Source organism: Mus caroli, chromosome 12 (genome assembly GCF_900094665.2).
Source record: "Mus caroli chromosome 12, CAROLI_EIJ_v1.1, whole genome shotgun sequence".
NCBI classification, from domain to species: Eukaryota; Metazoa; Chordata; class Mammalia; order Rodentia; family Muridae; genus Mus; species Mus caroli.
In genome coordinates this window covers 32,386,866-32,411,972 of record NC_034581.1, presented here as the reverse complement: position 1 = coordinate 32,411,972, position 25,107 = coordinate 32,386,866, and the positions used below count along the sequence as shown (strand labels likewise).

At 40.3% G+C, this 25,107-nt stretch overlaps 1 protein-coding gene across 1 annotated transcript in view; it reads left to right on the top strand.

Annotated features, from left to right (window-relative positions):
* The window catches only part of Bzw2 (basic leucine zipper and W2 domains 2), a 59,541-nt gene that overhangs the window by 12,750 nt on the left and 21,684 nt on the right, over nt 1–25,107 (top strand). The window contains exons 2-6 of the mRNA XM_021178745.2: nt 8,208–8,272; nt 13,219–13,395; nt 18,909–19,012; nt 22,116–22,181; nt 23,792–23,927. Coding sequence (XP_021034404.1) covers nt 8,215–8,272; nt 13,219–13,395; nt 18,909–19,012; nt 22,116–22,181; nt 23,792–23,927 — 541 coding nt within the window. The 5' untranslated portion in view covers nt 8,208–8,214. The remainder of the gene's footprint in view (nt 1–8,207; nt 8,273–13,218; nt 13,396–18,908; nt 19,013–22,115; nt 22,182–23,791; nt 23,928–25,107) is intronic.

Here is a 25,107-nt window from a genome sequence, read left to right as displayed (position 1 = left end):
AAAAAACTCGAAAAACCAAAAAAAAAAAAAAAAAGAAAGAAAGAAAAAGAAAAAGAAAACAACAACAAAACCCAAACAAACAAAAAAACTTTAACATATATGCATTTGATTACAAAATGTTATATAGTTAGCCAGTTAGTAAGTCCATATTCCAAAATGTACCCATCAAAATAACTTCTCCCCTTATTAAGAGATAGACTATAAATCAAACTGACTGACGCCATTAACCACCACTCCCCCTAAAAAAGATTTGTATTTGTTATCTGAGTGTTTAGCCTGCATGTCCCCTTGTGCCACTTGCATACAGTGCCTGCTGGGCCAGAAGGAATCAGATCCTCTGAGACTGGAGTTATACCTGTTTGAAGAGGCACCATGTGAGTGCTAGGAACTGGATCTGGGTCCTCTGAAGAGTGTTAAGTGCTTTTACCAGCTAAGGCTCTCCAGCACCCTCATCCCTTTAGTAGACTTCCAAATCTCCCCTTTTAAAATAATGTCTTCAATGTCTATGTGATCCATGCAGGTAAGCCACCTGTGTGCAGATACCATGGAGGCCAGAAAAGGATCAGATCCCCCGGTACTCGTGTTAATGATGGCAGTAATACTCACAACCTCGGAGCCATCTCTCCAGCCCTCTCCTCTCTCCCTAATTCTGTCCTCAAATCTCATATTTTTCTTGTCGTCTGCCCTCCTTCTTGAATCACATAAGATATAAAATTATCAGTATGGAAAGATATACGAGTATTACAGATGTATTACATTCTTGCAATGGATTTGAACGCATTAATAATGAATGCAGAGTCACAAATAATGATGTCTCATTAAAAAAAAAAAAAAGGAATCAAATCCCCTTGGTGTCATTTGACCAAGAGGGAACCCAGATTTAAATTCTCTGCCTCACTCTGTCTCTCTTCCATCATCCTGTCTGTCTGTTGCATGAATCTGAATCAATACTTGCCAGAATGCTATCTTCACAATCTATCTACCTCGCCCTAACAAAGGGCTTTGTTCTCTTTTTATTGGACAGCACAGAGAGCACCACATGGGGAGGGAATGAGGGAGATTTTCCAGAAATCTTTAGCAGAGTTTTACAAGGGATTAAGTCACTGACTTTAACTAACCCCAACTGACCCAGATAACGACCAATATTATAAGCATCATTGTTTATCAAGCAATATCTGTATGTCCCACCTGACATTTATGGTCAATATTCATTTTATAAAGCCATTTTTCAGCCTGTTTGAGAGAGTACATAACGTATGGAAGAGCTTAGCTAAGTATTAGCTTAGGTTATAAAAGTTGATTACAGGGAAATCCAAGGCAAGTTAAGGTTGATTGTTACGTTGTTTCTTGAGGACAAGATAAATAAACAGGCTGTGTCCACAGGCCAGCAGGCTTAAGGGACCCTAAGGTGTATTATTAAATCTGGCTGTGAGGTCCAGAAAAAAAATTCTAGTCTCTTAGAATGTAAGATATTTTCATCATAATGCATTGCCACAACTATCAAATGACCCAGCTATTACACTCCTGGCCATATACCCAGATCTCAGATTAACCCTAAGTAGCTCTCCCTATATGTATCCCTCATACATGGGAAATGGCCTGTTCCCTCCACCTTCACAGGCCTTGAAAGTATCTCTTCAACAAAAACAACTTTCATGTGACATTTTGCTGGAAAACACAAAAGGTTGGTTCTTAGACCCCAACCCCTCCTAAACCATTAACTAGAGGTGCCCTTCCACATTTATAAGAATCGAGTCTGGGCAGAGGGAGGAAAGCTTGGAGCACAGGACAAGAACTGAGTGAAGGACACATGCTGCCTTTCTTCGAGCCATCTGCAGAAGGCAGCATCTCCAGTTGCCCCAAGGAGTCTCCCTTAGCAACCGGGAACCTGTCTTATGTGTAGGTGTAGGCAGGAAGAGGGCCATAGATAACCTCTGGTGATAAAGGGAGGTGGGGTAGCTGATTGCACAGCAGAAAGATAGTCCTCTTGTCCTGAGAGATTCCGTTAGCTGTTTCCCTGCCGTTAGCTGTTTCCCTGCCGTTCTTTCTGCTGTTCTGGCTTGAACTGGAAAGACCCTAGCCCCCAGGTATAGGTTACACAGGTGACTCCAATGCCCCACAGTCATCTGTCACCTCACACAAGTTGTGGCCTTGGTGTTGCTAATTCCAAACCTTCTTCCTAGACAACAGTCTTGTGGAAAAGTAGAAAAGCAACTCAATTCTTTAAAGCACCCTGGGCAAATTGTGCCAGGAAACCCTAGAAGCCTGATTCTCCACAGACCTACTTTCATGGGCATAACCAGGACTACAAGAGCCTCGTATTTGGCCTGAGTAAGATCCACTTTTTCATTCTGATGTCCACATGCAAAACATGCTCTAAAGACTTAGTCTCAGCCAGCAAGACAGCTCATTGGTAAGGGTGCTTGGCACCGAGCCTGGCTGCCTGAGTGTGATCCTTAGAACCCATGTGGAGAAGAGATAGAGCCAATTCCAGCAAGTTGTGAATTATTCTCTGCACATGATCTGTCTTACAGGATAAATGTAAGATTCTAGCAGTGACGTTTCCCCTGTTCTCTGTGCTGTGGCTGTGAGCCCCCAGATTCACTGGCCACTAAATGTCTACCCACACCCACCCCCATGTAAATAAAGTTGCAAATTGGACAGATCAGAGCAACTGTTGACCATGTACACTAAGATGATAATACCCTTCTGAGCCTCTTGGTCTCCACTGAAACAGTAGCAGAGGCAAAGGCCCAATAGTCAAACTTTTCCTACAGCCTAGAAGCTCAAACCATTCTAGGTAGGACAGGACCAAGACAACTGGACAGTCCCCACAAATACTAAGTATATTGTTTGGGTTCCTGAAACTGCTGCCAAAGTTACAATCTTCTGGGGTTTTCTTGGGTACCCTGACGACCTCCATGTATACATAACACATATCAAATTTCAGTTCTGTCTGATGCCATGCCGTATGGGAAGGTACTAATAAAAAGAATGCACATCAGAAGCTAGGAAGTCTCTCCAGCATGACTGACCAGACAAGAACGAAGGAGAGAGCTCCTATGAACATGCCTAACTGCACATAGAAAACTGAGCCCATGGGGCCTCAACCCTACACTAAGAATTATAGGCAACAGAGCAAAGCAGAGAGAGGCAAAATTCACCCTCCCCAGGAAAGAGCACACCGATCAGTTGTCCAGTCCCAAATGGTCAGCCATGAAGACATGCACACAAGTAACGTTATATGGACCTAACAGGTCATATTTAAGAGTGTGTGTGTGTGTGTGTGTGTGTGTGTGTGCAATAACAATGAAAAAGAGGCTAGAAATCTGAAGTAGAGTGGAGAACACATATGGTATATGGGAGGATTTGGAGGGAGGAGAAAAGGAAAGGAGAAACAGAATTACAATTTTAAAAGTAACCCCTCCCCACAAAAAAAAAATGAAATAAGGGAGAGAGAAAAGAATTTAAACTCTCCCAATATCACTTAAACAACTCATTCTTGAGCAATGCTGGGGACAGAATTAATCTAAGAACTAGATGCTATCTATGTAACTGATGGATTTGTTCTTTGGTCCTAGCTTTCAGGTGACACTCAGAAATCTCTGAGGCCAGTATTTTATACACGTACATATACATCATCAACTTGGAAGTTTTTCCTATATCAAATATATTACGTTAAAGGTTTGATGTTTCTTATAGTTAGCTGTTTGAAAATCGAGAAACACTAATGACAAGGAGTAAATTTTAATTCCTTTAACGGTGAAGTGTCTTTTTTTTTTTTTTTTTTTATGAGAAGTTGACTCTTGGAAACAAACCCAGAGTGCTCCTTGAGAACAGTTCCGTTGAGTTGTGTGCTGGTGTGACAGCCTTGCGGAAGCCTTGCTGCTTTGCAGCTGAGGTTGCTCTCCTACCCATTTGAAGCCTGAAATCTGGCCCCTCCACAATTGTAAGCAGTATTGACTGCATATAGCGGTTGCTTTGTGAATTTTCTTTTCAAGGCTTCTTTTCTTTCCCACAACATATTGCTTTGAAAATTGGGCAAAATGATTCTCAAAGATACTTTATTGGAAAAATATTAACTAGAAATTCTGCAGATAGTCAGATAGGTCAGGAGATAGTGTGGACTGTTCTCGCAGAGGACTTGAGTTTGGGTCCCAGTACCTATATCGGTTGACTCACCACTGCCTGTAACTCCAGGGAATCCAATGGCCTGGGCAAATTCTTTCATGCACACAGATATACACACAATTTAAGAAAACATACAGTTTTTCAGATATGTTTTTATTAAGTATTTGAAGCCATAAGACTTGTCTTAAAAATCACATGGTCTAATATGGTAACCATTAGTCTGATGGATTATTTAAATTTTAAATAATGAGAATGAAATAAAATTAAACATTTAGGTATTCATTCCTACTAAAAGGTTCAGTGGTTAAATATACCTACTTGGTACTGTGTTAAAGACTGTAAACAAAGCAATTCTTTTATTATACATAGACATACTGAATGCATTGTTCATTGTCAGACATGGGAGGACGTGGTCTCAGCTGGGTTACTACCTACTTTGGCAGTAATGTTTTACTGCCATATAGCCATAACCATTTGTTTTCATATTTTCTCCTTTTAAAATTTTTAACGTCTTTGTGTACACATGTGTGTGAGGTGTGCACACATGGGGACAGGAGAGAAGGACATGTGTGAGTCTGCATATGTGGAGACCAGAGGACAACTTTATGGAGTCAGTTCTGTCTCTTCCTCCTTAATGGGTTCCAGAAATCAACCTCACTCACATCATCAGCTTTGTAGATGAAAGCTTTTGCCCTCTGAGCCATCTTTGCAGGACTCATTTGCAGATGGCTTCTTCAGACCGTAGCAACTGAAACAGAGATGAGACCATAAAGCTGAGTGTATTTATTTCTCTGTCCTTTTACAGGAAAAAAAAAATGGTGACTTCTGCTTTATGGTCCTAAATTGAAGATGTGTCGTGTGCATAGTGCAGTAGTATGTACGTCATGGAAGGAGGCTATCAGAATTTAGAGATAAACTAAACCAGACCAAACAACATCAGACAAAGCCAGAATGTATGAGCAAACCTCCAAGTACTGGGGCAAACCATCCTTCACTCAAAGAGGCAGGGAAGGATCAAGTCCTTTTTGGTAGATCATCTGGGCTTGGCTTGATACAGTGTGTATCTTTCCATTTGACGTAGGGTCTGTGTAGCCCTGGCTGACATCTAACTGTGACCTCCCCACCCAACCCCACCTCAGCCTCCAAAGTATTAGTAGGATTACTAATGGGCTTCTGCCACACCCACCAGGTTTTCCAGTGTGGGGCAAAGAACGATGCTACTTTGTGTCTAGTTAATTGGCTTCAGGTTATAATGTGGTGTGGTAAATATAATACTAAATAATAATAAGCAGTCATAGAAGGTGTACTTTTAAGTGTCCTCTAGACTATTTGCTACCCATTTTTTGATATTGTTCTAGGTTTGAGCTCTGTCTATTTCCAAGTGATCTGGCTTTTCTCAGGCCAGGATTTTCACATGGGCTCAGCGAGGACCTTATACAGGCTGGCCCTCACTGGAGCAGGTTATACTGTAGCATGAAGAGCTAAATTTAGAGGGAAGTGTGCCTCTGCTGCAAATAGTAACAGCCCAGTGACAGATACTCCAGCGTCCTCAGTCTCGGAATGTGGGAGACAGGTTTTGTTTCAGTTTTGTTGGCATGTATTAACACACATGTATGTTTCCATATCATCCAGTTATTCTCCACATAGAATAGATAGATGGTGTTGACAATAAGTTCCCTAAGCAGGCTGTGAAGAAAAATGTAAGCACTTAGAACTGATTTAAAAGTTAGATGTGTTCTGTGGTCATTCTCTGATAGACATAAAAATGTGAATAAGGTGCAAAGACAGTGTTAATTAAGTCCTTAGGTTTGTATTTTGGATCAAAAACTTTGAGAGAAAGGTCACACTTGAGTTTTTCCAAATATTTATAAGATAAAGACATTTTGACAGAGTTGCATTTTTTTTTTCATTTTATTTTTGTTTCCATGTTTTCTAATGAGACTTGAACTCTGAACGATTTCTGGGAGTTGAGGGATAATACATTTGGGGGTGTTTTACGGGGGGTGGGGGTTGCGATGGACATGTTGAGGAAGACATAGACGTTACCACTTTTGCATCAATTAAAGGTTTGCTGGCCAAGGGTGCATCTGAGAGAAATGTCACCAGGGAGGTTTCTGGGTGGTTCTCACAGTTGATGTAAGTGATCCATGTGCAGTGCTTCTTTTCCAACCCAGTGTCCATCACGTGAAACAGGTGGTGCCGCTGATGAAGAGTCTGATGTTGTAACTATTGGCACCTCTTAAGGACTTAGACTTAGTCCTCATCTTCTCAGGCTGGCATCCTTATATCTCAAAGCACTCCCTTCCTTTCAGTAGATGAAGTTGTTAGAAACTCAGCGCCGGTGGCACAATCGATCGACTGTGTCTCTGCATCTGTTGCTTTATTTGCAGTTCCTTTTACTTCGTCAGAACGACGGGTGAGAAAGGAAATTGTGGTTTGGTTTGGTTTTGGTGGCTGTGGGGATGGAGCATGAGACCAAGAGTGTGCCAGGCAAGTGTTCTACCACCAAGGAATAGCCCCAGCCCTAGGAAGGAACATTTATTCTATAAAGTGACTTTTTTTTTTTTCATATTCCTAATGACTCTTTTAAACTTCATGAAGTAATAATTGCTTGGGTACTGCAGATTTTCTTGATTATTTAGTGGTGTAATTGAAGAAATCTAGGCATTTTCAAATCACAATTTAAAAAAAAAAAAAACGTTTTGTCGTATAGAAGATCAAATGTGACTAGTACCCTAACACTGAGCAACACCCCCTCTTGTTAATTTTTTTATTCATTCATTCATTTTGAGACAAGTCTCACTTAGTTGCCAAGGCTGGCCTAGAACTTTTTTCTGTATCCCAAGCAAGACTTAAACTGGAAATCCTCCTGCCTCAGCCTCCCAAGTAGCTGGGATTATAGGCCTGTGCCATCAAGATTAGCTTCAAGTCACACTTTTTTAAATGGTAGATGATAAATGCAGTAGCCTGTTTGAATAACATGTACTGTCTTACTTTGCCTCTGTAACTTAAGCAGTCTAGGTATTTTTGGTATATATTCATGCCAACAGGTTATTCATTGTTAAAAGGTCCTAAAGAATAAACTTTATGTATGAATATTTAATTTTTTCTTACATATGAGAATCACATATTTACCCTCTTTTTAGGCAAGTAAGTTACACTTTACATTCTTTAATAGAATTTTTACCTATTGACAACTGAACATCATCCCATGTTAGCACAGCTGCTTACCAGGTAAGCATTTAAATGCTTATATGCTGCTTAATTTTTAGGCCTTAAAAATGGTCCTAGACTTTTAGGTCTTAGATCAATCAGATGACAATAAAATGACTGGTCTTGAAGTCAGAAGGAGCAGAACACTAGTCAGCACACACAGGAAGCAGGGGACATTTCTATCAGACAGGAAGTCCTCTGCAGGGGAGGCATGAGTGTATGCACAGTGAAAGTAACAGGATCAGCTGGGGGAGTCGACCTAGAAGAAGCCGGTACGTGGCCTCAGAAACTAGATTTCATCTTGTCTTTTGGAACAAAAAGCACAAGTCAGTGAGGTCCCAACGCAATGCATGATGGGGAAAATGGGGTCTTGACATAACTCCATCATCAGAGATAGAAGCAGAGCCTGCGATGCAGCAGAGTTAGATCTAATTCATCCTTTCCTGAGGCTGCCAAGGTTCTATGCAGTGGGTAAGTTGTGATTTACGTAACTAGATGCATGTGGAATGCTACAACTGTATTTCACATACATGTATGTTTGCCTTGGTGTGTGAGTGCAGCTGTGAGGACAGCAGGGGGAAAGTAATTGTTAGACTGCAGGGTATACACATGTAAGTATTCACAGATATTCACCATATACTCCCCAAAAGTGTGGCATGAAGTCTAACTTCTGCCAACGTTGATGTGGGTGGTTGTTTCCCAACCTTTGCCAAAAGTGGTTCTTGGTAAACTTTCACATGTTGCCAGGCCAGTAGTGTAAAAGCCATATTCCCACATGGTTGCGGTTGACCATGTACTGTGATCTACGTAGGGTTGTTTGGAATGCTATTTTAAAATATATAAATGTTGTTTTTCTTTTTCAGTAATTTTATGAATAAGCATCAGAAGCCAGTACTAACAGGCCAGCGGTTCAAAACCCGGAAAAGGGGTAGGTTGTGTTGTGTTATGTTGTATAGTGTATGTTCTAATCAAATCATTAGAATTGAGAAGAGTTTGAATTGTCTCTTACTTCCCCTTACTGCTACACTGGAACTCTAACTAGCCTCAGGTCTGTGGTGCAGCCGTGGTGGAATTGAGTTTGCTGTTCAGTGTTGGATGGCTCTCATGTCCTCCCCAGGGCTGTGCCTCTTTAATGATAAAATGAAAACAGTGGATAAGCTTGGCTGCTTCTTACATTTACAACCTTACTGATTGTGACATCACATTTTATATTTTAGTTTCCTGTTTTGTGCTTTGTTTTGGTTTTTTGAGAAAATAGTCATGAAAAAGGTAGAAATGCCGGAGGAAAGAGGTTCCCAAAATTTGAAGTCAGATTAAATCTAGCGGTACTGGCCCTTGAAACACATGGAACTTTCACTCATTCCTGCTGTGAGCAGAATTCACCATAGAGTCCCAGCAGACCTTGGACTTGCCACAGTCTTGCAGTTTCAACTCCTTGAGTGCTGAAACTCATGACTACAAGCGTGAGTCACCATACCTGTGTGACTTCTCTTTCATCTTCTTTCCCTCCTGAGCTAATGATTGGGCCTGGCCAGGGCCTTGCACATGGGCACATGTGAGATGAGTGCTTCATCTCTAAGCTACATCCCCAGGTCTTGACAGCCGTAGTGAACAAAAGAGACTTTTCACCCTGATAGAAGAATCCCAGTAAACCTCCTGAACGTAGGATTTCTAAGCTCAGTGACCATTTGCCCTCAGGTACTATTTCTCCCTGTCTTCACTGCTTTTCCTGTATTAAAATACTCTGTCACAAGCAGTTTAAGGATTGATTCTGCTCACAGTCCATCATGCTGTGGAAGCTGAGGCACTGGTAGTTTAGAGCAGCTGCTCACATAATCTCCCCAGTCAGAAGATATCACTGAAGAAAATATTCCCTGGGAACCATCTCCAAGATGATTCTAGATTTTGTCAAGGTGAAAGTGAACATTGATATCACACTAAAACATCCGTAGCCATGTTGAGCTGTCTTGTACCTTGACCTCTCTCTTGGCAGTCCCTTTGGGAAATTGCTGAGAGATAAAGGACTTCTGATAAGCACAAGTTCTTGAGTGGTTGGTTTGGTTTCTGAAAAGGGGTTTCTCTGTGTATCCTGGCTACACTATAGACCCTGGTGGCCTTAGGTCTCTGCCTGCCTCCCTCCTGTGCTGAGATCCAAGCATGCACCGCCATGGTCAGCCCCAACACAAGGTTTAAAGTTGTCTATTACATAAAAATAATTCTTACTGTGTGGACTCTTGGCACAGCTTGGGTTGTTCCTCCCCTCCCCGATCTGTATTTCCCAGTTCCTCAGTTTGTAATTTCCAAATTATCACAATCCGATCTGCCACCTGAGTCAACATCAAAGCATATTGTATCATTGTGAGAATGGCCTCACCTGAAGTCAGTCATAGACTTAATGAATGATCTACAATCTTTTTATTTCCTGTGTTTTTCTTATTGTGAGGAAGAAAACATCTGTCTCCTGAGAAGGGAGAGTGACCCTTGGGTTAGATTCTGAGTCAGAGGTTGTTTTCTCTGCTTGCCCATGGGTTCCCCTAGCTCAGGGCTATGATTACTCTACCCTGCAGTCTATGCCCACTCTGTTCCTCTAGAATTCTGACCATTTTCCCCTCCCCCACTACACAGGACTCAATTACACTTTTTCTCCTGCTGCCATCTGCATGTTGGTGGCTCCGTAATGTTTTTCTTATGACACCAGAGAGTCTTCTATCTGTTGTTTTATAGTGAACACCGTTGCTATTAATTTATATCTGTCTTTATGGTGTCTCCCCCTCAGCCACCATGACTCTGACTAGTATGCTGGTTCTGATGTTAGTATAAATGATGTTAAGTACTTATTACCCATTCTTCTGTTAGACAACTACAAGCGGCCAATCTGTGCAAGCTAGACAGTTTTAATGAGAGCAGAATTATGCAAGCATGTAATTTCAGCAAAGGGCTCTATGAGGTGTAGTCATAGCAGCTGGGCCTCTTTTGAATCTTCTAGCTGGTGCTTTTGATTTCACAACCATGAAGCCAGATCACATTTTTCTGTGGCTATCTCTTGCTCCTTCTCTTTCTCCTTTTTTTTTTTTCCCTTTCCTTTTGTGGTATTAGATGTTTACCTTCTATTACAGAGGCAGAGGGTTCAGCTCTGCTCCCTCCAACCGTTGTACTTACCCACCTGTATACCTCCTGGCCTTTCCTCTCCTATGACTGTGGACGAGATCTTCTCAGCACAGCTTGGTTCTGTTTCTCTTTGTATAAGTATCATTGTGTGACCTTGCAATGAAATGAATTTAGTAGTTTTCTGATTTTTGGCTTCATTTTCTATGGCTTAAAACTAGACAGCCTGGGGCTGGTGAGATGGCTCAGTGGGTAAGAGCACCCGACTGCTCTTCCAAAGGTCCTTAGTTCAAATCCCAGCAACCACATGGTGGCTCACAACCATCCGTAACGAGATCTGGCGCCCTCTTCTGGAGTGTCTGAAGACAGCTACAGTGTACTTACATATAATAAATAAATAAATAAATCTTTAAAAAAAAAAACAAAAAAAACTATAGACAGCCTGAACTTCCCCTTTGTTATCTTAAGGAGTTGATAGCAGTGGTAGCATGGTGAAGGAATTGTTGTATCCTAGATGCATCTCATTCAATGAGTTCTTTAAGAATTTCATACAATGTATTTTGGTCATGTTCATTTCTCTCTCCCCCACAGCTTCCCAGATATACCCCCTTTCCCTCTCACATATATTCTACATCTGTTTTTTAATTCCATCAAGACCAGGTTGTGCTGCCCAAACATTCTTGGATGTGTGGCCTTCCACTGAGTTATAGAAGGCTTATCGGAGCTACACTTTTACAGGAAACTGACCCTTCTCCAAGCAGCTAGTAGATATTTTCATCTCAGTTAGGGTTGGAACTTTGTACCTAACTCCCTTCACCATGCTGGGTTTCTTCTTATTTAGGACTCTGTGGGTCTTATCAAGATGCCGCAGCCACGGCTGTGATGCATTCATGTGTGTCTCTGCTGTGTGCATCCCTGAGACACTGTCTCCTTGTAGTCACCCACTGCCTCTGGCACTTAAGTACTGTCCACTCCCTCTTCCACAGTGATCTCTGAGATTTTGGAGGGTGGATTGTGGTACATAAGTTTCATCTTCTCTCACATTTTATGATACTGAAGAGCTCTCGTGGTCACATTGCGTTGTTCCTCAGCTTTGAGCTGTCACCTTGAAGCTGGACTGTCCACTGTCTACACCTGTGTTATTTCCTTCTCATGTGTCTCTTCCTTCCTTTGTAGTATGTCGTGGCTCAGCCTGTAGTTACCCCACACTTCTTAGGGTTTGAAAGTTTCAATATATCTTGTCCTTGAAGAATTCTGGTTTGGCTGAGCATTGGGACTCTAGGTTGGAATTTGGTTTTAGCCAAATTTTTGAAGATACTAGTTTTGAACCCAAATTGTTCATGATTTATTGAACAGCTCATGTGATTCCATTTCTTGATACTTTCTGTGTGACTTGGCTTTGGTTTGTGATGCCCCAGAAATTTCAGGTGGTTGATTTGTTTCTGGTCTTCTAAAGTTCAAGTGCATCCAATTTAAGTGTGGTATGTTCGTAACCCTTTTCAACTAAAAACTCATTCTTTAATTTTGTTTTTTTTTTAAAAAAAACTTTCTGGAAATTTAAAAAGTAATTTCAATTGGCTTGGGGGTTTGCTATCTTCTTTACTGTACTAGTTTATCATTTGGCAGCTCCACCCTCTTCCTTGTCTTTGGACTAAGTAAGATTCTCTAGCTTGTTCACCTTTTTGTCTAGTTTCTTCTGGCAGATAACTTTCAGCTTTCTCTTTCAATTGTCCCATCGAGTTCTTCACTTTTCCATCATTTGTTATTCCAAGAGCTCACTGTCACTCAGGAAATATTTATCATATTCTTCATCTCCCATACCACTTTCCCAGCCACACAATGCCACATCTCCACAATGATAGATACAGTTCACCACATTAGGTCATGATGTCGTTCATTGTGTGCCTGTGTGTTATTCTATGCCTGCCTCTTCAGTGTGCACTGGGAACATCAGCTGAATAATATCTGTTTTTTCTTACATCTCTGCAGTCCTTTCAGATGACCTACAGTATTAAAACTGAGCTTAGTCATAGCACTACCTCATTATTTACCTCTTCTGCATGAGTTTACAACACTGTTTTCCAGAGTCTAGAGGATATGTGATCTTGGAAGAGATTTCAATAACTAGAGAATCCATTCAAAAGATTGCAGGACTCTGAAACAGTATCTCATTGTCTTATTCAATGAATAAGTATTTTAATGTTATGCTTTGGATGCTAGCAAAATATTAATAGATATAATATCCTTGCACATACAACAAAACACCTTTGCAATTTTCAACACTGAATGTCATGTTCTGAGGACAGAGACAGTACCTGCCCTGTGTATGCATCACACATCTAGTTTCTCATATTCAGGGTTCTTTGCTCATGGTCCAGGGTAGTTTGTCTTATACATGAGATATCTCCATCCATCTCTGTCTTGTCTGTTTTCTTCTTCTACAGTCTGGTGATTCTCTGTTTCATTTCTTTATCTTTGACAAAGCAATAATTTAAGTTTTAGTTGTCATAATTTTTCCCATGATTAGACTTATAGATTACAAACATTATTAGCCTAGCCTACAAATGATGACATAAATGAATAATTGTTAGAGTTAATATGTGTGAGATACTTGAAATGCTAGGTGGCCTTGTTGTACAGAGCTATTCAATTTGTTTGAATAAATGTATAACAGGTGTTTTAGATCATAGAAATTTACATGGCCAGTTTCTTTCCAGGCTATATGGATAAACACATATGCTCATGAAATCATTTTATTTATTATTTCAGATGAAAAAGAGAAATTCGAACCCACAGTCTTCAGGGATACACTTGTCCAGGGGCTTAATGAAGCTGGTGATGACCTTGAAGCTGTAGCCAAATTTTTGGATTCTACTGGCTCACGATTAGATTACCGTCGCTATGCAGACACACTCTTTGATATCCTGGTGGCTGGCAGCATGCTTGGTAAGCCACACGGTTTGGCATTTTCTTATAGTGTACATGAATTTCAATTCTATTGTCATATTTCCTCTTAAGATAGAATCTTTGGAAGTTTATATTAATTATATTTGGTAAAAAAAAATCTATAATTTTTACCTAGATTACAATTTAGAATGGTTTTAATGTAGTATAGGCTTACATTTTTCAAAACCTACTTTAATAAGGATAAAGGCTTTAACCTTCCCTTCAAGTCCACCACTCACCAGAGGTAGTGGAAAGAAAAGGTTAATAGCACAAAGGGGCATATGGACCTGGTTTTTGGGGGGCAATTCTAATCTGCGTTGTAGGATACCAGCAGTCAGTTCACATGAATCAACAGCAGTAGCTCGATCCACTCACAAACACTACTCACGAATCAGCAATGGCTGTTAGATCCAGAAACTGCAAGGCTCTGCCAACTAGCCCAAATCCACAGAAGCAGCAAAAAGCTGCTTGTCACAAGCTGGAATATCACAAGAAGTTCTTTGGTGTGTTTCTTCCTACAAATTCACAACATGATCAGCAAAGAAGACAGGCGAACCAATGGTACAGCATCCTCAGTGAAGACCAGCAAAGAGTGGCAAGACGAACCAGTGCCACACAGCATCATCCACTGTCGGTTAGGTTACACTTCTACCCTCCAAACATCAAACACCACATGCCCCCTTTCCAGGTAGCTTCCAGAAAAGCACCACGTGTTTATTCTTCAAAACATCCTCCAACGTGTCTGCATCAGCAAAACATTCTCTCATAAGACAGTCTCCAGAAAAACATTATGACACAACTGAGTCTCAAAAAATACAAGAAATTTCTACTTCATAGCCCCCTTTCTGTTTAAAAATTGTCTTTTTCTCTAACATTAGCAATCTACACACATTAGACGTAATTATAAGAACCAGAAAACTAAGACTTCACCTCACACCTTAAACAAACAGCCTATGTACCAGAGAAGCAGTTATCCCACAAAACAACCTTAAATTTCTACCAATATATAGTAACTAAACAAAACAACCCACCACTCCAGATGCTAACAACCTTAACACATCAAATGAACAAAACTGTCCACCCCAACTTAAGGGATCGGGAGGACAATCTTTTTAGAATTGTTTCCTGCTGAGTTGGGAAGAAGAATTTGTGTTTGGGGCCCAAAGGGAAAGGGAAAATAGTCTGAAAAAAAAAAAAAAAGCTAAGTGTAGCATTTGTTTCTCCAGTCTCTGTGTTGTCTGTCCTGTAGAAGCATGATCCAGTCTTTGTGTGACTGATGACTCAGGCTAGCCCTTTTGAAGTTGCATGCATTCTTTTGGAGAAATCGGTAACAGACTGTCTGTGAATCACCTAGGCTATTTGCTTTGTGAAGACATTCATGTTCCAACTGATAAGAGATTTTCCCTGGTCTTTATAAGTTTGGCTGCTATCCAGATTATTTTTTCATTCCCTGTAGATATATAAGCATATATCCCCATCTTAAAACTATTGCAGTTTTCCATTCTAATGTACACATCCTTAGAGTATATTAATTGGCTTAGTTCCTCAGGTTTTTTCAATAACCGAGTGTCTCTCAGCTGCTATTGTAGCCTAACTTATTAAGAAAATTGTTAACAAAGCATTATTTAGGTTTTTACTCTCCTTTTGTGTTTAATAAGCTTCTCTTCTGAGGCACAATTGGCTCTTTTTATAACCGCTTGTCCTGTAGGATTGAGTGGTGCATCAGTGATATACTTTACATTGTAATATCCAAAGAATTGCTTCATCTTATTGGATACATAAGTGGGAGCTTTATCAGTTTTAATTTGTGCAGGTATTTCTAATATGTGTAATCACACAGTCAGCCTTTTTAGAACTTAAAGCCGTTGCCCATTGGAACTCTGATTACATGTCATTAGTATGGTATGTATATCTTTGTTTTCCAATGCTGGTTTAAAATGATGGCTGGTTCATAGAGCATAGAACTAAGAGTTGCTGTTGACATTAGGACATGGCCACTACTTAAACCAAAAGCCACCTGCTTCACGTGTTCGCAATCCAAAGTGTCTATAGAAGGCTGTATCTTTGAGTATTTGCTTAAGTCTTTTATATCTTTCCTGTGTACTCAATGAATTCAGATATCAAATGGTAGCTTTTCTTTTTTTTTTTTTTTTTTTTTTTTTTTCTCTACATGCACATGCATATGAAAGCCCAAGGTTAGGAATCATCCTTTATAGCTCTTCCAAGTTACTCAGTGAGACAAGCGAGGTCTCAGTCAAAACCAAAGCTTGCTCAGATGACGACACTGGCTAGCTCACTTGCTCTAGGGAATCCCATGTTCCCGTTTTCTTAATAGCCACTGGGTATTTTATGTAGCTTCTGGAACTCTTAAGTTCTGGTCTTTATAACAACTGAACTCTCTCTCCAGCCCTTTTAGATCTAAGTTTCTATAGTTGATTTCCATTGTAGCTGTATACCATTTAGAACAAGAAGAGATTTGCAAATCTGTGGAAGTGAGGGGCAAGTGGGTACACCGCTGAGATGGTAGATGCACTGCAAATGCAAAGTGTCTGCCTCAGGTGCTGCCTGTGCTTCCAGCTGAGAAACATTGGCCAAGCCAATCTGCCTTGCGATAGGGCAAATGCATTCCTCCTGTTTGATTTAAAGCCTCTTGTGAACTCTGTTTACATGCTCTGGTATGGACCGTGGCCCCAGACATCACCAGGCCATGTTATACACTGCCAACTTTCACTACATACTGAATTTTGTGTTACCATTTATACACATCATTCGTCAGTGTAGAATCCAAGAAAGCTATATATAGTATGGTAAATGTGTGTGTGTGTGTGGGGGGGGTGTTGTTATACATGTTAATTTATGGTTACTAAGCAGCATATTGTGCCTTTCACCTCCATGAATATTACATTGGTGGTGATTTGAATACAGCCCAGCAGTGTTAAAGAATATTGAGCTCCAGTGTCTGTGGACACAAATCCTGTGTCCTGCTCTGTTTAATTAGCAAAGCGTCAAGGAATTAAAGGCTAGATGATAGTAAGGATCTTAGCAGATGAGGAGAATGTTGTAGTTAACATTTCGCTGTATGTAAATCATGGGTCTTTACTTCCATCTGTCTTTTTTTTTTTTTTAGATCTTGTCAATTAAATTAACAATTGCTATTTTCTAAATTAATATTACAGAATGTTCTAGCATGACTTTTAGTATTCACTGGTTATCGTGAATTTTATCATTACACTGGCAGCAATAATGGTCAGCAAGTGTGTCACACATCACTGTGTTGCTTGGTCCTGTGGAACCATGCCATTATAACTGCTCATGCGGGCAGCTCCTTTGCATAGACAATTCAAGTTCTCGTATCACAACTGTATGATGTATTCTGAGTTGTCAGTGGCCTCCTGGCAGCTCTCTTAACCCTACTGTCTTTGTTGCTGTTTTTATTTCCTTCCCCTCTTACTAGATTGCTAGATGTTCCTTTCCACCACTCTTTCACTCCTCCCCACTGGCCCTGCAAAGGTGTTGAAGTATCTGCCCACAGACCATCGATGACTCTCTTGAGGGCTTAATTACAATCAATAGCCAGTGTAGCTCTGCAGCCCAAATGTCATCCTTCACACTGTGTCAATACATACAGCAGGCAGGAAAGTAGGGCAAAATCTTGGGCATAGTTAGTCCAGGTGTACAACCCCAGATGACTTTAAAACCAGATTTATGGTATAATTGATGAACTAAGACAAGTTCCTTCCTTCAATGTGAATCCTTTGTTAAACAACCAGTTGGGCAGGAATTTCCTTCATACCAAAGAGTTTTCCTATTGTTCTTAGCCTTTCCTCAAAAAATACTTTTCTTTTCTCTTTTACCCCTATCTTGAGAAAACCTCACAACAAGGGATCTATTTTCTTTTGCTTCTACTACCTTGAAAAGTAGTGGTGTTCCAAAACGTAGAAGTAGCAGTTAATGCGTGCTTCTAATTTGATGAAAAGAAACAGAAAAAAAAAACAGTTTAAATGCAAGTATACATCAGTGTGTGACAAGTGTATCTGGTGTGTGTGTGAAAGAATGCAATTTTTAAAACATTTCCCTCCTCAGGGAAAAGTCTGTAGCATCAAGGTCAGATTGTCCAGTTCTGTCATTTTTACCATGAAAGAAAAATTAGTCCAGAGGTTTGAGAAGATTAACATCTTAATATAATGTTGTTCCAGGTGGTTGTGTTCATTAATTAATGTACACTGGGTACATAGGTTGACCTAAGGAAAATAGATTCTTTCAAGAGCCTACTTCTCTAAAATAACTTTACTTATAAAACCATTTGCTCGATTCTAAAAGAGTCTGTAAGCAAGAAATTCTCATTTGCCTACGTCCAGTAACAAAACTGGCTGTGTGACCTTTTCACCCAATCACAAATTAAAAGCTAAAGCACACAAATTTAGCAAGGGACTGATAAGGAGATAACGCCAGTCTCCTCATTGCTGTACCCAAGGTGCAGAGCACAATAGCTTATTGTAAAACTATATGCTTATAGGAGAGGCATCACTCGAACATGGGCCACTCAAACCCCTCTTAACCAAAATGAAATAGCAGTGAAAAACAGAAATGCTTAATGCTCTGATCCTGCCCTTGAAGTCAATCAGTGCTTATGGGAGCCATTGTTACAACTTACGGGAACCTGGAAATTGAACTCTCATCAAAAGGCACTCTGGTTCCAGTCCAATTCTTCTAGCAAAACAAATAAGAGAATAAAATACTGTTCCAACCAATGCAGGTACTTGATGACTAAGAACAAGTTCAAGGCGTCAGTACAGACTATTAATCACATATGGGAAATTGTGTTAATGAAAGAGGAAATGGTTTTAGAAACATTCCTGCGCCCTCAATAAAAGTCAAAAATGTCCATAAGAATTGGTTAATATGGTTGACACCACAGTTGGGACGAATAACCCACTCCAGCAGACTCGTCATCTATAAAGTTGGATCTTGCACTAAGAGTTAGCTCAATGATTAATAACTTGAGCTTCACGGGATCTGACATCCTCTTCTGTCTCTGTGGTTATCAGCACTCATGTGTGCACAGAGACACATATATAAGTAACTGAAAAAAGTAATACGAAAACAAAGAGTTGAGTCTGTATAATCCTACAGTTGCGTGAACGAAGTCCAGCAAGGCATTTACCAGTCTTTAAAAAGTTATGGCCCAATGTGGGAAGCAGCAGAAGTGCCACTGTGAATAATGGAATTCATTTCACTGGATAGAAGTTAGTTTTCATGGTTAAGTACCCACTTTGGAAAGAATAGGTTTATAACGCCAGAATCTAGTGAAGGCTGGGACATGGAGCAGGTGTGGTCAGTGTATGATGTGGAGCAGCTTATTTGGATTGTCCTGATTGGAACCTGTCTTGATTGATACATGCGCATCCAATGGGATTTTTTACATCTACTCCTCAGGGTTTTCCTTGTTCCTCTCTTCATATTTTGGCGTTGTCCCTCCACTGCGTCCTAACTGTAATAATTTGTCTTCATAGCCCCTGGAGGAACACGCATAGACGATGGTGACAAGACCAAGATGACCAACCACTGTGTGTTTTCAGCAAATGAAGATCATGAAACCATCCGAAACTATGCTCAGGTAGTATCTGGCTTGGAAAGAATGCCAGGGTGTTGGATCCCAAGGCCTTGAACGAAGTGGCAGGGAAAGAGCTCCCAATAACAGGGCCAGATGGAGTCTTAAATGTGGGCAAATACACAGTTGCATTCCTAGTGGAACAGAAAGCATTAAAAGTACCACAGCTTTGTCCCCTCATCTACAAGACTTCAGGTGCCGACTGCAGCTGGATTTTCGCTGCACAGCCATCTTAATTTTTTGGAGAAAACAGTTTTGCTCCTTCTTATCATACCAAGGTTGCCTATTCCCTTTGGCCCATTGTTTTTACTTCTTGGTCTTAAGACATCTTGTGGCCATACTTGAGCATGTATGAAAGAGCAACTACTGTGATTATCATCACAGTATTTCTTATAATAATACTAAGGAGGGAAATTGATGTAAAACTCAATGGAAAGTTTTATGGTTGATATTAACAGAATACACACTATGCACCAATTAAAGAAAATGAAGAGGGCTGGAGAGATTGCACAGTGGTCAAGACCACTGGCTACTCTTCTACAAGACCTGGGTTTAATTTTCAGCACCCATGTGACAGCTTACAACTCAAGTCCCAGGGACTCAGACGACCCCTCCTGGCCTCTAGGGTACCAGCATGCACATGATGCACAGACATACATACATACAGGCAAAACACTAATACACAAAAATAAAACAAACCAATTTTTTAAAGATCATAAAGAGTAAGAAGGGGCTATGAGTGTAATTTGGCTGGTAGAGTACTTGCCTAGCGTGCATATAGCCCAGGCTTGATCGCCTGGCACTGCATAAAGTGGGTGGACACCTGGAACACACGTGCAGTCTCAGCACTGTGGAGGTAGACATGGGCAGATCAGAAATTCAAAGGCATCCTCAGCGACATAGGGAGTTGACCAGTAAGGATTTCATTGGACCCAGTCTCAAAATTGAATAAGAGTTGAAAAGATACTTGTATAGCATAACACCTATGAGAGATTCATGAGTCAATAATAAAAGGAGATAACTTATGCTTTCTAAGGAAGGATGCATAGAGACATTTCAAAGGAGAAGAAACAAATCTCCATTAAATGTTTGCAAGTATGTTCAAATTCACTGCGTTTTAGGGCAATATTAAATCAAATTATAGAGTGTTAGTTTGCCCACATTAGCTTAGTTTTAAAAAAAAAATAGTGAATTTTAAGGCCCAGTGAAAGGTTGGGGAGCCATCAGCTACAAATACAGATAACTAGACCTACTATTTCTATTCTGGTTCTATATGGATGGACTCTTCAAAAGTCTGATCTGGCAGTGTGACTCAGTGGAGAACATGGATTTACATGGCTTGCACTAGCTTTACTACCAAAATAGGGAAAAAGATTTTTTTTTTTTTCATGAAGCAGAAGATTAAGCAGACAGGAATAAATTGCTCAGACACTGGTCTGTCCTTTAGATGTCTTTGTTGCTACTGTGTATATAAGAGCGATAAACACTCGAGAAGGCATAGGTTTAAATACTAACACTCAGTTCCATAGCTCATCTCATTGATTTGGGGCTGGGTCTCATAGCCCAGGCTGACTTCAAATCCCCAATGTGCGGCTTATTGCACAGCCACAGCTAGAAGCTTCATAATTCCTAAGTCTGATTTCGTTGGTACCTAATTGCCAGTCCATTGTCTACCATAGAATTGAATTTTCAGCATCAAATTGCTGCAGATCATTATTTGAATTCCAATGAAAACAGATTAAAACGAAACAAAACTGGAAGTCATAAGATTTAGTACAGTTTGCCTTTTTATCCTGTCTTAGTAGGCTGGTGTCTTTAAGCAAGTGAGTCCATTTTTCATATTTGATATGAAGGAAGATCTTTTGGGGTTCTGATGACTCGAGGTAAAGACAACTGCAGTGAACCTGATGATCTGAGTTCAATCCCTTGGACTCATTTGGCAGAAGGAAAGAAGCAATTCTCAAAAGTTTTCCTCAGGACTTCACATGAGTATAATAATATTTGTACACTCACACAGAAAGAAGGATGGATGTATAATTTTTTATAAAACCAAAGATCTTCTGGTCTGTGTTTGGGCTTTTAAATTGTTGCTTATTTATAGATTGATAGAAAACGCTAGCCAGTGGGGGTGCTCAGGCAGAAGAAAAAAATCAAATAAAAAGAGTGTTTGAGTTGGAAATTAATTTTATATAAGCTATATACATTTACTTGGCAAACCCTTTCATAGTATGGTGACTGAAAACCTGAGGTGATTTTAGACAGTTGTTCTTGGTCTTCTTAGTTATATGAAGAAGCACAACAAAATGTTAGAAGTATGTTATATGGATATTAGAGACAGCAACAACTGGGTTCAGACATATCTATGGTTACTAAAGATAATCAGGACTTACAAGATTCCTGGTTCAGTGAAAGGATCATTCGTGTACAGTAGGGATTGTGAGGCCAATCATTCTTCATAGCTAAGTAGATTATGTTTTTTGTTCATCTACCAAAAACATGTTTGTGATCCATCTGGATAGTAGTGTGCCCTGAACTCTGCTCTCTCGCCCATGTCACTGGCTCAGTGATTTTATTTGTAACCCCTCTGTTTCAGACATATTCAAGGTCTGTATGTGGAGGGTTATAAATCCTATTTTATTTTCACCGACATTTGTTTATTGTTTCTTTTAAATTTTTTTCATTTTAGATTGTATTTGTGGTTTTTAATGTGTTTATTTTATGTGTTTGTGTAAGGATATATGTACAAGTGCAGGAGCCCTTTAAGACCAGAAACATTTCCATTCCTCTATAGAGCTACAGGCGCTTTTGAGCGTCCCAACATGGATGCTGTGAATTCAACTCAGTCCTCTGAAAACGCAGCAAGCACTCTTAACCTTGGATCTATGTCTCCAGCCCCTGTTTCTATTCTTCAGTTTGCTGTATCCTATGTATGGATTTGATCTTATTTTTCCTGGGGTCATGGTACCTCTTCTGAAGTGCTTCTGGTTCTCATGTCTTAGTATGAGTACATTTATCTTGTTATTATTGTAGATCTATGGTAGATTTCCACCCTTCTGTCTGTGACCTTTAAAATTATTTGCATAATTCAATGATTCTGCTTTATATTTAGGTCTTCAATAAACTCATCAGGAGATACAAGTATTTGGAAAAGGCATTTGAAGATGAAATGAAAAAGGTAAATTCAAGGATCTAAGGAAGAAGAATACTGAACTTGGAGTCAACATGGGCTGCAAAACAAGACCATATCTAAAAAACAAACCACATACCCACAGAGAGAGAGAGACAGACAGGCAGACAGGCAGACACAGACACACACAGAGATAACGCATACACACAGAGAATTTTTAACTTTAACCCTCTTACTTTCTGGCATGAGGTGATGTCTTTTGTTTGTTTAGGGCTTACTAGACACAGAATAGAAGTCAAAGGCTCTCATTAAGCTTCTTCCACTCAGTGTAAATACCTAAGGAATGACATCTCTCTCAGAGATGGGAGGGGATGCCAGGGATGGGGAGTTAGTGTGTCCTACCAATGTTACAGAGCTGGTTAGAGAATCATGTCACCCGCATGTTAAAACAAAGCTATGTTAATAACGGGAACTTTGCGTTGGTGTTGAGTGATGAAAACTCAGTCAAGTCTCTGCTGGGATTGGGGTCCCCTGAGGAATCTTGGCATCATACCTGAGAAATGATGACATTGAGAAAATTTAGTCATAGCACAAAGCAGAGGAGACTTGGGGAAGGGAGGACCACAGCCCACAGCTCTGAGGACTTAAAAGTCACGGTGAAGAGGGACATAAAATCCCCTTTGCTTTGACTTGTTTCAGACTTTCTAAGTAACCCTCTCTCGTGCTCTAAAATGTTAAGGTTTGAAGTATTGGGGTGCACACATCTCCCCCTCCTAAAGTCGAGTCTTTTCAAATTCTATTTAGAAATTCCTTTATCTCATATCTCCCATTGCCTCCTTACCAAAGATAGTGGTTAAACCATGATCCAAGAAATCATGTGTTTGATTCTGGTGTTGTAAAAATGTAGACAGCTCTTCTCCCTCAAAGGTCTTCCTGCAGACTCCTTTTCTGCTATGTTTTGTGTTTCAAAAAGTTCTATTCTTATGGCTGGAGGATGAGACCTATGACTCAGCAGTTAGAATACTTGCTGCTCTTGCAAAGGGCTGGAGGTTAACTCCTAGCCCTCATATCAGGTGACTTACAACAACGTGCAACTCGAGTTCCAGTGCCTGACACCTACCTTCTTCCAGCCTTCCAGACACCAGTATATATATATATATATATATATATATATATATATATATATATACACACACACCACATTTACATGTAAATCAATTTAAAAAAAATAAAATGTTATTCTTTGCAAAAATATATGCCATGGTGAGGAAGTGATTGCCCTGTGGGGGTGGGGGAGGATGTGAAAGTCAGTATATCTCAGAAAACATGTTTGTTGTGTGCTTCCTCTTCTCCATGTACATAGCTAAGAGTGCATCGTGTATACACACCGTTCCCCAAATGTCCCTTATCGTGACTATTTGTAGCTACATGTGTATGAACCCACAGGAAAGGACTGTGTCAGACAGCATTCCTTTCTACACTATCATTTATGATTGAACATGTGTTTCCAGAATCTGCTAACTGCACTCACTATATGGTGACCTACTTCATACCTAGGCATGGGTGGATGACTTCATTGCATTGTCATTTATCTTCCTACCTTGTTGTCTGGGTTCATACATAATGTGTTTCTTTCTGTCTCTCTTTTTCACCTGCAGCTTCTCCTCTTCCTTAAAGCATTTTCTGAAGCAGAGCAGACAAAGTTGGCAATGCTGTCTGGGATCCTGCTGGGCAATGGGACCCTCCCAGCCACCATCCTCACCAGTCTCTTCACGGACAGCTTAGTCAAAGAAGGTACTTAGCGCTTACCGCATGTGTGATGGAAAAGAAAGGGAACACAACACACAACAAACAGGGAGAAAGACTGTCTGCCCTCCATGTAAGAGTGTGTTTGTGCGCGTGCGTGTGTGCGCGTGTGCATGCACGTGCGCATGTGTGTGCTCATACTGCCCAGCAATGATGTTTTTAAAGTACATGTTCACTATAAGGAATTAGAAGAAGAACGTGCACACCTATTATATATGGGCATTTGACTTCTACTTGCAGATTGTGGATACCTTGAAATTGATTAGATCCAAACCTTTTTTCCCAGCTCAGAGGCTGCTCTTTGTGTGAATAACACATCATTTTGCCCTTTTGCCCTTGGAGATAAAATGCCAGCCAGTAAAGAAAGTAGAAGTCAGAAATTTCCCATTTCCCCATTCCCCACCCTTCCCCCACAAACAAAAAACCTAAACTGTTACCGCCTTGGGTCTGTGGAGCTGGTCAGGAGGCTGAAGCCTAAGGGTCAGTGCAAGTTCAAGGCCAGCTTGGGCTACATACTTCCAGGCCAGCCTGAACAACAGAGCAGTACCCTCCCTAATGAAATAAAATAGGCAAAGACAGGGCAGGAGTCCTTCTGGGGTATTCATCTTAGTCACGTTTTTAAGACATTCTAGGGGAGATAGCTCACTGGCTAGGAGCACTTGCTGCTCTGGCGGAAAACCAGAGTTCCTTTCCCAGCCTCTCACCACTGCCTGTAGCCACAGTTCCAGGCCACCCTACACTCTCTGACCTTGGACATACGCACACGCACATGGGCAAGCATACACATAAATAATAAAATATCTGTTTTTAAAGAAAGGCATTCATTGTCCAAAAGACAATGAATAATTTCAAAGTCAAGAATGCTGCAACAGAAAGGGGCTTGTGCGAAAAATGTGAAAGTGTTAAGAGTTTGGCAGGCACTACTGAAGTAATTGATTATGGAATGAAACAAAAGTGGGCTGTTCTCTTGTAGGAGGATAATGCTATGCAAATTACAGTTTAACGCAAAACAGTTATTTTCCTAAAAAAAATAAATTAAAAAGGCGCTTTTGTGAGAACATCTGTTTCTTCTGGGGAGTTTTTCTCCTGCGTGTAGGAAGGCCCAGCTTCATTCATGCCCATAGTGAGGGGGCTTATAGTTCTCTTGTAGCTAAGAAAAAAAAAAAAA